The following is a 15,162-nucleotide window of genomic DNA, read 5'->3' as shown; positions in this document are numbered from 1 at the left end:
TCAAGATGGTTTTTCTTGTGGCTATTACCTCAGTGAGAAGAGTCTCAGAGCTATAGGCTCTTTCATGCAGAAAACCTTTCCTCAAGTTCACAGAAGCCAGAGTTTCTTTGAGTACCATTCCGTCCTTTTTGCCAAAGGTTGTTTTGGCTTTTCATGTCAATCAAGAGACCAGATACTGGTGTTCCAGTCCATAGATTCTAAGAAGGACTGAATTCTGAAAAAGTTGGATGTGGGAAAAGTGCTTCTATGATATCTTGAGGTCACCAATGAGTTCAAGCTATCTGACTTATCTTTTTGTGCTCAATAGTCAAGCTAGCCTTGGCATACCGGTTTCCAAGGCCATGATTTCCAGATGGATCCATAGGACCATTTTGTCAGCATATATTGCCTCTAGAAAAAAGTCACCTTGGACAGTCTCTGTACAGGCATATTCGACTAGAAGCGTGGTTTCTTCATGGGCGGAAACTTGGATGGTCTTGCCTGAGGAGATTTGTAGGGTAGTGACTTGGTCCACTGTATATACATTTTCCAAATTTTACAAAGTAGATGTAGCAGCAAATGAGGACTCTGCCTTTGGTCCTCAGTGTTATGAGCTGGCACAATGGTCCTGCCCTAGATTTCTGGGATTGCTTTTGTACATCCTATCTGTCCAAAATGACACATTAGAAAAAGAGATTAGGGTCTTACCTTGTCAATATATTTTCTAGTAGATAGGTTCTTTTCTTGAGTTGAAAACCCGACAAAGGAGTTAAAATTGGTTCTTAATCCTAAGAAAACCAATTTTTATGCCACCCCTACTAAGTATGTAATAGAGAGTTTATTACTGAAGGGTGAATTGTATTGGATACTTCATACCATTAGCATTCTTGGGGTGCTTTTAGATAGAAACTTAACTATGGGAGATCAAGTAGAATCAGGGGTGTGAAAGAGCTTTCTTGATCTTTGGAAGGTACGATTTATTAGATCAAATAGGTGTGTCATTCTGGAGCCCCACCCTGTCAGTTATCTCCTGTGCCTGCCTACTGTCTCAATCAGAAAATTGAGTCCAAACTGAAATTTGGATGTCAGTCAGACCTCAAGGATATGAAGAATAATCTATTGCTATATTGCATTGGGGGTAATACTTGAGCTCCATAAATGTTGCTCTTTGACATGATTGTTTTGATGCTTCTCTTGTTCAATGGCAATGTTTAGCATGTTTGTTATATTTTCAGAGCAGAACAGAGTTGTAGTTCAGGGAGTTTCCCTGTACCTCTCTTTCACATGTGTTTTTATATTGGACTATTGCCTGCTTTTCTACAAACTGAAGAGGGCAGCAGAGCTCTCTAAAGAAAGAGGAGGGATTCAAAAGCTAGAATGGATTCCTTTTGCATGGCTCGTGAGCATGGGGATATTACCCGTCCTTCCTGAATGATACATCTATCTACTAGAAAAGATATTAGGAAGGTAAGAACCTAATCTCTGTATGCTATGATTAATGTGTTATTTAATAGTTGCAATTTTTTTAAAAGTAATCATGGCTAATAAAATTAATTGTCAGAAGCATGATTGACATCTCTCCCTTCATTTCCTTTCTTTGGCCATTCCCTTGTATCTTAAAAGTTGTTTAGACCAGTGATTCCCAACCCTGTCCTGGAGGAACACCAGGCCAATCGGGTTTTCAGGCTAGCCCTAATGAATATGCATGAGAGAGATTTGCATATGATGGAAGTGATAGGCATGCAAATTTGCTTCATGCATATTCATTAGGGCTAGCCTGAAAACCCAATTGGCCTGGTGTTCCTCCAGGACAGGGTTGGGAACCACTGGTTTAGACATTAACGGCAGCGCAGCAATATCTATATGCTACCTACTTCAGAGGCTTCCTCTGACCCATCTGGCCCCTGAGGAAAAAGAAAATTTACATCATTGTGGGGTGGGGGACAAGATGTAAACTAGTGCTTAAACATGAAAACAGAAGAATTTATTGAAAGCAGTGGAAGCCTAATACCCTGGATGATGGAGAGGTAAAACTGTACATCTATCCAATAGCATATACATTTTTAAAATGGAAACTGTTACTTGACTACATCTTACCAATACCTTTTAATGTATTTCTAGAGCATCCTTGTTTGCTGGACAAAGGGATTCAAGGCCACTGGCGTGGAGGGAAAGGATGTAGTTTCACTTCTAAGAAAGGCAATCAAAAAGCGTGGGGTAAGTATTATACCTGTGCGAGGTAAAATGAAACTTACAAATTCCTATATTCCAACATTTGACAAAAGTTGGTAAAGAGAATGTACAATGTGTTCTGTGGTAGATGCTAGAGCAAGCAAACTCAGGATTGCAGTACCCAGTAGGGTATACCACACATCTCCCAGTGATATCAGTGATACTCCCAGTTTGAATCACTAGGGGTGGAATTTTGCCACCCTATAAAGTATACAACAAATTCTTATAAAGTATACAACAACCCTATAAAGTATACAAGTTCATAAATTCTTTCCAACCCCTTCATGCATGAGTGTTTTTGACTAGGAGTAAAGGGAGGGGCATATTTTTTCATGGGGAGGGGGGAACAGGGATAGTTGTTGGGGTAGAGGTGGGTTGTGTAGTTTTGGAGGGAGAGGTAGTTTGAGTAGGGTTGTGGGTGAGAATATTCGGGAGGGTGCTATAGAATCTGCTTCTCTTAGAGAAATGAATTGAACTATTTGGGGGGTAACTTTAATTTCTGTGGAACACTGAGTGCAATCTGTCAATTTTCACACTTGATGTGTCTTTTTAGTGTTTTTCCTCATGCCAGATTTGGAAAGTTATTTTGCCCCGACCAGACAGATATTCTTGACACCTCCAATATAACTTTTCCCTAGAGCCTAGTCTCTGGAACATTCTGCCAGCACACTTGAAGTCAGAGTTGTCTCCTCAGAATTTTAAAAAGAAATTGATGTCACTTTATTTTTAATTAGCTTTTAACTTTGCTCCTTGATGATGGCTGGTCCTGCATATTAGCACAGAGATCTCTCAGTACTCAGTAGATTTTCTTTTCTATCTTCCCTGCCCCATCTTTCCCTTTTTCTATTTAGTCATTTGAGTGTATATTCTCTCCTGTCTAACTTTTTTGTTCTTTTCGCAGTGGCGTACCTAGGGGGGGGGGTCCGCCCCAGGTGCATGCCCCAAGGGGGTACACAAGAGAGAGCTGGAAGGGGGACCCGCGGAGTTAAATACATCTCGAGCCGCGAGGCTCGTCTTCTGTTCCTACCTGCCCTGCCGCTCACATATAGCCGATTGGAAGTCTTCCCCGATGTCAGCGCTGACGTCAGAGGGAGGGCTTAAGCAAAGCCTGCCCTTCGACGTCAATGTTGACGTCGGAGAATACTTCCGGTCGGCTATTTGTGCACGGCAGGGCAGGCAGGAAACAGAAGACAAGCCTCGCGGCTCGAGCTCCGTTTTGCTGAGAAAGTTGCAAAGATGGGCTGGGAGGCAAACGCGGAACACAAAAGGGGGGAAGGAGTGCGTTTTGGACACAAGGCATGAACTTGGGAGAGAGGAAGGGAGGGAAAGAGATGCTGAGGTGGGGGATGGAATGGGTTTTTGGACACAGAAGGCATGGACTTGGGAGAGAAGAATTATTTTTGTAAAATCATGTTTTGTTATGTGACTGGTATTATTTAGACTTTAATTTCTATGAATGAATAGAATGAAAATGATATAAATTACTTGCTTGTTTTTATGGGCGTGCGCTGAAGGAAAGTGGAGAGAGAGTGGGCTGAGGACGCTGAAGGGAAATGGGAGGAGAGAGTGGGGAGAAGACGCTGATTTATAAATTGACAATTGTATAGAATATTGTTTCTTTTAATACTTTAATATAAACAATTCAAGGCTTGTGTGGATGGAATCAGGTGGTTTGCGGGGATGGGGACCGAGCTTACGGGGATTAGTCCAATAAAATGGTATTTTTTTATTTCTCATTATTTGTTTTATTTTTATTTGTTAATTTGTAAAGTGGTGATTGCTATGTATCAGTTTTTTCAATTTACATCTACTGTCTTTATATTTTGCACTGTATTAGAGGACATGTGTTACTGTTTTTGTGGTGTTGCATTGTATCCAGGGTCTGGTTTCTTGGCGGTTCAGTTTAACTTTTGTCTACATATTTCTATTTTTAGTTTGTGATTATTCCATATTGGGCGAGGGTGTATCTCTGTTCTGTGTGTATGAAAAGAACATAGTTTTCAGTTGGCATTGACTACAGGATCAATTGACTATGCGGGATCTGGCTTGTTTAGTTTTACAATGTATGTGTTGGTGTTCTAGTGCTCACTGCATTGTTTAAGATGCTGCCTTTTCCTAGGTACACTCTTGTTGTGCGATATGTGGATTGTTACTAAAAATCATATTTTTCATATAGATGGGGAGGGGGGTGTCAAAAAAATGATGGGCCCCGGGTGCCACATACTCTGGGTACGCCATTGTCTTTTCGCAATTTATTGTGTTTATATATTGTAAATCACTTTTAGCTTTTAGAAGACAAGACGGTATATCATTTTATTAAACATAAACTTTAATAGTGGTACTTGCTGCAGAGTGGACACCACAAAAGGAATAGACAATGAGAAATAATCTACAAAAATTAGAAGAATGGTCTAATGTTTTGGCAGTTAAATTAATGTAAAGTAGTACAGAGTGATGCACTTAGGATATACAAATCCAAAGGAGCAGTATGTACTAGGAGAAAAGAGGCTGATATCAATGGACTAGGAAGAGGGACCTTGGTTTGATTTTAGTGTCTGAGGATCTCAAAGTGGCAAAACAATGTGACTAGGTGGTGGACAAAGCCATAAAAATGCTAGGCTGCATAGAGGGAGACACAACTAGTAGCAGAAAGGTGTTTAATTCTCCTGTAATTGTTGTTGGTGAAGTCCAATTTGGAATGTTGTGCTCTGTTTTGGAGGATGTATCTTGTTAAGGACATACTGTAACACCTGATACAATTCAAAGAAAGGCAACAAAAATGGTATGGGGTTTGTGCCAAAAGATGTATGAGAAGAGACTTCAAGATCTGAATATGTATACCCTGAAGGAAAGGAGGAACAATGGAGAAATGATAACAGATTTTTAAATAAAATACATTTTTCACAGAAATAGGAAGCAGTTGAATTAGAGGACATGAATTGGGTTACAGGGTGGTAGACTTAAGAATTACATCAAGAAATACTTTTCCTGGACAGGATGGTATGATAGATACTTTAAATACCATCCCAGTGAAGCTGGGGTGACAATAACAGTGATTGAGTAAAACAATGCATGAGATAAATACAGAGGATCCTTATATAGAAAGAGGTAGGTTATAGGGATTAGATAAGAGGATTAGAGGCAGTTACAAAATTAGTCAGGGACACTGTTCAGGCAATTAGGCCTGATGGGCCGCCGCGGGAGCGGACCGCAGGGCAAGATGGATCTCTGGTCTGCCTCAGCGGAGGCAACTTCTTATGTTCTTATGTTTTTATGAGTCAAAGCAAAACTTAAAATGATCTTCACACTTCAAACAAGGCATAGAGAAGTGTAATCTGCATAGAGTGGTAGAAACAACTCTGGCTCTCTTATTGGGTAGACTGCATGGACCATACAGGTCTTTTATCTTCCATCATTTATTTTGCTATGCTTCTATATCTTTTCCAACTTCTGTTGGGTTGGAAAGATTAAGAGGTCTTGGTGGATGGGGAAGGCCATAGCCCTAAAGTCTTAATTGCCCAATGACACTCTGAAAAGTTCTACTCTACTGTTATCCCCTGAACTTGAATTTCTTTGAGGTTAATTTCTAGTACAAGGGTGGGCAATTTCAGTCCTTGAGGGCTTCGACCCAGTTGGATTTTCAGAGTTTCCCCAATGAATATGTATAAGATCTATTTGCATAGTGGAGACAGTGCATTTAAATCTCATTCATATTCAATGGGAAAATCTTGAAAACCCAACTAGGTTGGGGGCCAAGGTTGCCCACATCCTATTCTAAAACCTGTTAAGTGTACCTGCCAAAAAGAAGTAGCAGAAAGAAAAGTCATTAAATTCAAATTTGTATGGTTTGGAAAAACTTGGTCTACTACTTTTTGAACTATCGTGTATTTTTAGTAGTAGCAGGTTTCTTTGTGAATCTGCTGGTGATGCTTTCTTTCTCATTTCCTTGGTGGTATCTGGAAAATTATTTCTCCTGGTATCTTCACAGCTTCTCTTTAGGTGGACTCCTGGTTTTCTCTCTACTCTGGAAAATATTTCAAACAGAATACAATTCCTCAAAATATTATAAGTTCTGTGTTAAGTATGCAGCACGGTTATGTTCTGGACTCCTTAGAACAATGGTTTTCAACCTTTTTCATCTCGCAACATCCTGACGAAGCCTTAAAATTGTCAAGACACACTATTAGTCCAGCATTTGTTATTTTTCCCCACCCCCTCCAGTGATCCAGCATTTCTCACTTTTCACACTCCCAATGGTCCAGCATTCACCTTCTCTCCCTCCAAATAAGTAGGCCAGCATTTTTCTCCTCTGTTCCTTCCCCAGCCAACAATCCAGCATCTGCTCTTGCCTCTCAAACTATTCCCCTCCCCTGTGGCAATCCAGCATCTTCTCTTACCTCTCAAACTGCCCCAAGTACCTTTCAAACATTATTTTTTCTTCCAGAGGTCTCTGTCAGTGAGCCTGCTCACCACAAGCTCATAGAGGGGCATAATCGAAAGGGACGTCTAAGTCCGTTTACGTCCATCTCGCAAGTCGTCCAAAGTAAAAAACCACTTAAGACATTTTCGAAAGATACGTCCAACTTTTTTTTCGTTTTGAAAATCGTCTAATTATACGTCCTGCTGATCTGATCGTCCAAGCCACTAAATCGTCTATCTTTATACCACATTTTCGTCCAACTTTCCGTCTAAGTCCAAAACGCCTAGAACAAGCCCTGTTGGACATGGGAGGGGTCTGCAAAGTGATGGACTGCACCTAAATAGTGGGGTACCTTACAGGGCACTGCTGTGAACTTCACAAAAAGGGTTCCATGACTTCTCCTCCCTACAGCTCCCTTATAAGTCATGATGAGCCCCCCAAACCACCTCCAGAATCCCCTAGACCCACTTATCTACCACCCCAATAGCCCTTATGGCTGCAGGAGCCACTTATATGCCAGTACAAAAGGGTTTTGGGGGTGTATAGGGCAGTGCACATGTTTCAGTATCAATGCAGTGATTACAGGGGTTTATGGGCATGGGTCCTCCTCTCTATGGGTCCCTAACCCACCCCCAAGACTACTTAAGCTGCCTCTGGGCTGGATGACAAGGCTTTCCTATGCCAGGCAGCCAGGTGATGATGGTCTGGAGGCTGAAATTTAAAGTGAATAAAATTTTTAGGGGGGGTTGGTGATCACTGGGGTAGTGTGTGGGGGTCAGTGTTATGTGTTTGCAGTGCTTATCTGGTCTAAGTCACAACGTCCAAGTTCCGTCTAGGCTCTGTTGTAAAACTTTGGGTTATACATGTTGTACGACTAAGTCTAAGCCGGCCCACGTCCCGCCCAACTCCCACCTTTGACACGCCTCCCGAAATGCCCTGTTTTGCTTTGGACGTTGAGTGGCACTATGAAGGCCTAGGTCATTTTTAAATACGTCCAAAACCCGGTTTTATCATCGGCGCTTGGACGTTTTTGAGAAATGTTTGTCCAAGTGCCAACTTAGGCCAGTTTTTGGATGTTTTTCTCTTTCGATTATGAACCCCATAGTCTTCTGTTTGAGGCTTCCCACCTATGCAGAAACAGGAAAAGTGGCATCATACAGAAGGCTATGAGCTGCAGGTGAACAGTGCATGTGAATCACTGTTCACAGCTGGAGACCTCTGGAAGCAAAAAAGCTCTATTTTTAAAAGGTGCTTGGGATTGGGAGGTTGTAGGAAGAGAGCATGCCAGATCCTGGACAAGCTGAGTACTGGGAGCATGAAGCCCTATGTGGCTGCCCCTACCCTGGTCCTGGATTCTGCTCTCCCTCAAATTCCTCCTATGACCATCCCCCCAAACTCCCACGGTACACCTGTAGACCATTCATAGTACAGCGGTTGAAAAATCGCTGCTTTAGAAGAATCCAAAATCTACTTTCCTAGGAAGGTACAAAACAGGAAAAAATATTTAGTTCCCCCCACCCCCCAAAAAAAGATAAAAAAACATCAAACTAAATAAACAAACCACTTTGCTGAGTTCTATGGATGCACCAGAGTTTTGTCACTCATATCTTAGTTTGGACTTTCAAGAATGTTCAGTGGGATATATTCTCTAGGTCCTACCAATCTTCTCTTGAAGTATGCAAAAGTCATTTTTATATGTAGAATCCTTCAATAACACTTGGCCAGATCCCTTCAGATCTCTACATCTGGGACGTTACCCACAGCTGGCACTCTATTCCAGATCCTCCTTGGTGTGTGAATCTAATCTTTTCCTCTCTGGTAGGTCAGGTTGGCTCAGAGTACTTCTTCTCTCAAAGCCTAGCCAGCCATAAGTAGGGACTTGCTTCCATTGCTCCTCAGCAGTGGATGCCCTCCTGCTCAATGTGATTTCGAGGAAGCTTTTCAAAACCTGGACAAAGTGCCAGGTTTTGAAAAGCCGTCCAGACCCCCGACATGTCCTTGAAATGGAGGACATGTCCAGGGAAATCCGGATGTCTGGTAACCTAGATGATAGGGAACATCACATTTAGGGGCCTAATGTGTGTCAGATTTGATGACTGAAGGTATAATGGTATAATATTCAGATGAGTGACATGAATGGTCTACTTTAAAAATTGTGGACAAAGTGTGACCACTGAATAGATGACCAATCATAAATGTGGCTTATTGCATTTTTTTTCTTTTCCTTTTCCTTCTGGCAGGATTTTGACATTGATGTTGTTGCTGTCGTGAATGACACTGTAGGAACAATGATGACCTGTGGATATGATGACCACAACTGTGAAATTGGGCTGATTATTGGTAAGACAACAATGTAGACCAAACAGAGAAACAAACTTGCCTATGGAAACAGAACAAAAAAAGGCAAGAGATGTTTTAATAAGATAAATGGCATAATTATTTATTTTTTCATTTTTCTTATTGTTTCATTTAGTTTTTATTAAAAAGTCTGCCATTTTACTTAATTACTTCTCCAATTTTCTTTTTTTCTTTTTCCTTTTTGTTTACACTGCTTTTTTCACATAGGCACTAGTGTTCGGTCCATAGAGTTTTTAGTTAGCACAAGAGGTTCAACTCCACCCCTTTTTTTTCATAATCACACAGGAAAGCTCAATTTGCATATATAACGTCTTTTCACGCTGCGAGCACTTTATTTATTTTAAGATTTTCTATACTGTCTAATTCCTAGGCAGTTTATACTGACAATGCTGTGTCTCGGTGTTCTTAAAGCAGCGCTTTCATTACCTGAATATTAATTTGATAAGAGCAGCCTTTGTTTACTCTAAAGTTTAGCATTTTTACTTTCTGAGAAGCTGCCTTATTCTGTCAATCATTTTTCTCTTTTATTAGTGTATTTTTACCATCAGCAGTTAAATCCAGGTATGTCAGTTTTTGCGAGCCTTACACATCCTTGTCATTCCTTTTTCCTTTACTTACTGCTTGCTGGATACATTTACTTATTTCTAAGGAATCGTGTTGATAGTATTTTAAGCTGTCTTTCTTTGACTAGCGTTTTTTTCTCGTTTGTTGGTTTAGAGCTGTAAGTTTGATAAAGTTTATACCTCATATGTAGGCAAGCATTGTAGAATGCTTATTTAAGTGGATAATAAGATAATACCGTATATGATCTCCACACTAATTATTAAGAGAGAGATCCTTTTTTTGGGGGGAAGGTATGCAGCACTTCTGTTCTCTTCAAAGGAGTGATTACTCATACCTGTTTTTGCTGTGTGTGTAGGTTGTTTTTGTTGTTTGGGTTTTTTTTTGTTTTTTACAATTATTCTTTATATTTATTCAATTCATGGAATGTTGTTTTCATTAGGCCTTTGTGGCTTTAGCTATCATTGTGGTAGCACTTGATTATTCAAAGACCTTATCACTTGACTAAGGTTTTTATATTTATTAGGATATACTTGTAAGTTTGATTGGAACAGTTTGGCCACTTGTTTAATTTATTGTGTCAATCCTAATTGACATCTCCAGTATATTACATACAATTTTTATATTATTTGATATTATAAGTTTTTACTTTGGCTAATTTATTACTATCCGTTTTATTATGTATTTTAGTAAATGTCCTTTAACAGTTTTTATGGTTTGAATATATTATACATGATATTTGTATTGGTTTGTAAATGCTTTTAATGTATTCTATGTCATATTTTATCTCTATTAGCTTGTATATGATTTGTATGTTGTTTTCTTAGTGTCCCCTGAGGAAGGCATATTTGCATGCCAAAACTTGGATCCTTGGGACAAACACTTAGGGCTCCTTTTACGAAGGTGCGCTAGCGTTTTTAGCGCACGCATAGGATTAGCACGCATTATAGTGCGTGCTAGCTGAAAAAAATATTGCCTGCTTAAAAGGAGGTGGTAGCGGCTAGCACATGCGGCATTTAAAACCGCTAGTGCACCTTTGTAAAAGGAGCCCTTAAAGAATGAAATACTGTTTGATTGAGAGGACATCTCTCTTACCTTTTTTGTTTTGTTCTGTAAGGCAACAATGTTACAAAGGACAGAGATAGCCTGTAGGTGGGAAAGCACACATATAGCCAAGCATATGCATGTTTTCCAAAGACTCTTTGCATACAAAAGTTGGACCCCTAGAATTTTTTTCAATACTACATTCTGCATTGGAATTTGGAGACAGAAAACCATGGAAAGTCTAAAAGTATTCTAAAAGAAAACTTAATATACTAACACTGGACATGTATGTTGCTGCTTATATGGCTACCATTCTTGTTGACAAGAACAAGCAGATAACTCATTGGCTCACTTTGAAGTCATTTTAATATCTTTTAGTATATTATCTTCATTTCACCTCCCCTGGAAGTTTCCTACATATCCTAGCATGAAACACAGGCTGCATCTGAAGCTGAGCCTGCAGGTACTACTCATATGCCAGTAGGGGCCATATTTAGAACAATCCTCCTCTTCCTCTGTCCTTCGAGGTCTGTTCATATCACTCTTACAGCAGGCATGCTTTTTGATGGGCTGAGGCCCCAATCAACACAATATGAAGCATCCATTCATGCTACATGAGCCATTCTCTACTATATTACAACTAACAGCACATCACCATTACTCATTTTTTGCTTATTTTTAATCATGAGTAACATAGCCTTGTATCAAGATGAGAGGAGAAAATGAATTAGTTATCGCTGCCATTGTGTTGCCTTAAATGCTATAGATACAACAAAAAAGGCAGAAATAGTCAAAACAGGTTCACAAAGGGGGCGCTCAGAGTCAAAACTGTGCACACCACACAAGCCACGTAAAGACTGGCATGGATAATATCATAATTAAAGGGTGCTCTCAGCGTGAGCGATTAGCGACGGGAGACAAGCTCCAACGCTTCACAGATCAGGTAGAGTTAATATACCCCCGCCTGCACACCATCACTGAGCACCCAAAGTGTGCAATAAATCAAAGTGGAAAAATTCACAAATCAAAACGAGTGAATCAACTAAGGTGAATAATAGGTGGAACCTGAGCGGCCCCTAAATGAACCCTGACAGCCAAAACCCCAGCACAAAATCAAACATCAAAAAGAGGTAAACTTAGCTGAAAAATGAGGAAGGAACACATCTCTGAGGCACAAAATTGAAGTGCATCAGGAACCTGGTATCCTGATGCATTTCAATTTTGTGCTTCAGAGATGTGTTCCTTCCTCATTTTTCAGCTAAGTTTACCTCTTTTTGATGTTTGATTTTGTGCTGGGGTTTTGGCTGTCAGGGTTCATTTAGGGGCCGCTCAGGTTCCACCTGTTATTCACCTTAATTGATTCACTCGTTTTGATTTGTGAATTTTTCAACTTTGATTTATTGCACACTTTGGGTGCTCAGTGATGGTGTGCAGGTGGGGGTATATTACCTCTACCTGATCTGTGAAGCGTTGGAGCTTGTCTCCCGTCGCTGCTCGCTCACGCTGAGAGCACCCTTTAATTATGGTATTATCCATGCCAGTCTTTACGTGACTTGTGTGGTGTGCACAGTTTTGACTCTGAGCACCCCCTTTGTGAACCTGTTTTGACTATTTCTGCCTTTTTTGTTGTATCTAGTTTAGGTTGTGGCAGTTTTTTCGGAGTGTGTTCTGCGTTAAATGCTATAGAAACAAAAACATTAGCTTCCTGAAGTTTTCAGTGTACATTTTCACAATGCTGAAACTTGTTGCACTACATAGATGATATTTAATATAACATCGGGATCTGGAAAGTCCCTTCAGTTGTCATTATCCCTCCTTTCTCTGCACCCCACCCACATCAATAACACCAAACACATTACTGTGGTAAATAGCCGCAGCTCTTTATTAAATCACATTAACCAATAAATTAACTTGCATAAATTAACATCATTAACATATTGAACCTCAATTAACAATCAACCTCAGCAAGCTCCTCCCGAGCTACCCTGTGTAAACAGTACCTTTGCCCCCGACCCCGCCACCAACAGCAAGTGTCTGAGGGGTGGCATGACCTCATGCCCCTTTAACCCGGGTCACCTGACCCCAAGGCACGGCTCCCAGCCGGCCCACCGCTCATCGCCGGATGAGCCCCAGCACCCAGTAGCTCGGGAGACCCGCCTCCCATGCCACTCAATCTCATTAAAGGGAGGGAGGGTGGGCAAATTCTGCCTTGGAGGACCTGCAACGAACTTAGTCCTCCAAGGCTCGTATCTAAAAACCCTCTGCAGAAACGCCCCCTTTCTCTACACTACCCTACCCCTGCCTCTCCTTTTGGCGCGAACCCCTCCCCTTCTTCGATACCCTTCTCCTTCTAACGGTTCTCATCCCCCCCCCCTTCCTATCTTGCCTGCATACAACCCCAGGGCCTCCCAGCCCCGTGTTAAACTCCGCCCTTTGAGACTAGCTCTCGTGCTCCTTCTAACAGACTGGTTTCTGTTCAACTCAGCATTAAGCTGTCCTCTAAAGTTTTTAGGCTATTTTTCTGGGCACAAGTATGCCTATAAACATTGGATATATATATATATATATATATATATATTTATTTATTTTTTTACAAGTTCTATGCTTATACAGATCTTACATGTACTGTAGATGCCATATGGTCCAGAATATGCATCATTTGACCTACAGTGATACATTGTAAACTGGAGATGTTTTGGCAGATCTGTGTTAGTGTCTAGCCTCTATTTGAGGGAGAAAGGCACAAGCCCGAGTTGTGTCTAGAAGTGCTTCATTGAATTCTAGAGATTGAGTGAGCTTTCTCATAACTGACTGCAAAACTGAGAAGCTTGAGAAAATGTACAGTTGAATCAATGGCTAGACAAGCTATTTGAGGTGTTGGAGCCTTGATCAACCAGTTGTACAGATAAGGGAATACATGAAAACCACAGACTTGGAGTATTGCAGCCTCTATTGAACACTCTTGGTACTGATGCTAGAGCAAATGGAAGCACCTTGCACTGGCGCAGACTGTTTTGAATGCTTCTTCCTGCTGACCGGCTGTTGCTTTGGGTAAGGAGAGAGGGAGCGAAGGGGTTCATGGCTCAGGACCACTGCCTACCTCTGCTGCTTCAGGGCTTAAGGGAGGGAGGGGGTGGTTTGCAGCTCAGGACCACTGCCTGTTGATGCTTCAGGTCGGGAGGGAGGGGTTCGCAGCTCAGGAGTGCTTCGGGGCTTGAGAAAGGGTGGCAGGGTTCGTGACTCAGGACCGCTACCACTGGTTCTTTGAGGAATGTTCCCCCCCTTCGGCGATTACCAGTTAACAGAGTACCAGTTAACTGAGATTCTACTGTATAGAGTATGAAGCCTTCAGTCATGCTCTGCCAGCATATTAAAAGGGGATGATAAATATTAGCCAATGGATTATCACCAGAGATGGATGTTCCCTTAGAATAAAAGTGACTTAATTTCCCTCTAGGTACTGGGACCAATTCTTGTTACATGGAAGAGATGCGCCACATTGACCTGGTGGAAGGGGATGAAGGAAGGATGTGTATAAACATGGAGTGGGGAGCTTTTGGAGATGATGGGTCCCTGAATGATATCCGGACAGAATTTGACTGTGAAATTGATATGGGTTCACTCAATCCAGGAAAACAGTTGTAAGTAAATTAGTTACACTTTTCCTTGATTTTTATTAAAACAATTATTTGCCCAATTATTTAACTGCTGACCACTAAGGTTAAATAGTAAAATGCCAGCCACCATGGATAAAATGAAACAGGATATTCAGTGCTGATAATTCAGATACTGACTCTGAATGTCAGGTTTCGGAGCAAACCAGAAGTACCGTTTGGTTAGTGACCATATTTAGACTGCTAATTGATAGCAAACCGGATAAAGTTAGGAAACATTTTTGGTTAGAAGTCTGCCCATGGATTGCCCTGGAATTGCCAGATACTGCCAACATGGTCAGAGGACATTCAGTGGCACTATCAGGTTAGTGCTTCTAAATATATCCCACCAGTACTTAACTGACTAGCAGATAAGTACCTGTGAGTACTGGCCCCTGTTTTTCCCCTTTAATCTGCATCATTTTATAATTGGGTTAAGGGTTATTTGTTTTTAAGTGCAAACAATTTTTTATTGAACAATAAAGGAAGATACACTCAACAAACGAACAGTGGCGGTGTTCAAAATAATACAGAAAGACTCCCAACCCAAACTCCTCCCCCTCCCATTATGCGAAACAAAAATCATGGATGATAAAAGAACAAGAATAGCAGCGGAAGCAAAAAGGTACATTCATGGCATCAACAATTTTCCCACGTGTTCCAAACTAAGATAGAACTCTCCCCCCCAAACACATGCCCAGTCCCACATCCCAAGGGCCAATAGCAAGAGAGAGAAAAAAAAAAGAAGAGGGAACCAGACAGGAAACCCCCCAAAAAACACCTAAGTCCTGCCCAACACTCCCCATCCCAAGCTAGCCCCCAACCCCCCAGAATAGAGATGAGGTAGAAGGAAACAAAAAAAGCAGTGGAAAACAGGGTAGACTTAAAGCAAATTTAGCTGTACTTTTGAGGTGG

The 15,162-nt window shown here is 41.1% G+C and overlaps 1 protein-coding gene across 2 annotated transcripts in view; it reads left to right on the top strand.

Annotated features, from left to right (window-relative positions):
* Window positions 1–15,162, top strand: part of HK2 (hexokinase 2) — a 119,273-nt gene that overhangs the window by 60,209 nt on the left and 43,902 nt on the right. For both annotated transcript variants that reach the window (XM_033948003.1, XM_033948004.1), the window contains exons 5-7: window positions 2,101–2,196; window positions 8,872–8,971; window positions 14,052–14,235. In XM_033948003.1, the coding sequence (XP_033803894.1) occupies window positions 2,101–2,196; window positions 8,872–8,971; window positions 14,052–14,235 (380 nt within the window). The remainder of the gene's footprint in view (window positions 1–2,100; window positions 2,197–8,871; window positions 8,972–14,051; window positions 14,236–15,162) is intronic.

Source organism: Geotrypetes seraphini, chromosome 6 (genome assembly GCF_902459505.1).
Source record: "Geotrypetes seraphini chromosome 6, aGeoSer1.1, whole genome shotgun sequence".
NCBI classification, from domain to species: domain Eukaryota; kingdom Metazoa; phylum Chordata; class Amphibia; order Gymnophiona; family Dermophiidae; genus Geotrypetes; species Geotrypetes seraphini.
The sequence above is the reverse complement of the archived record's forward strand: the minus strand, read 5'-3'. Positions and strand labels throughout refer to the sequence as shown.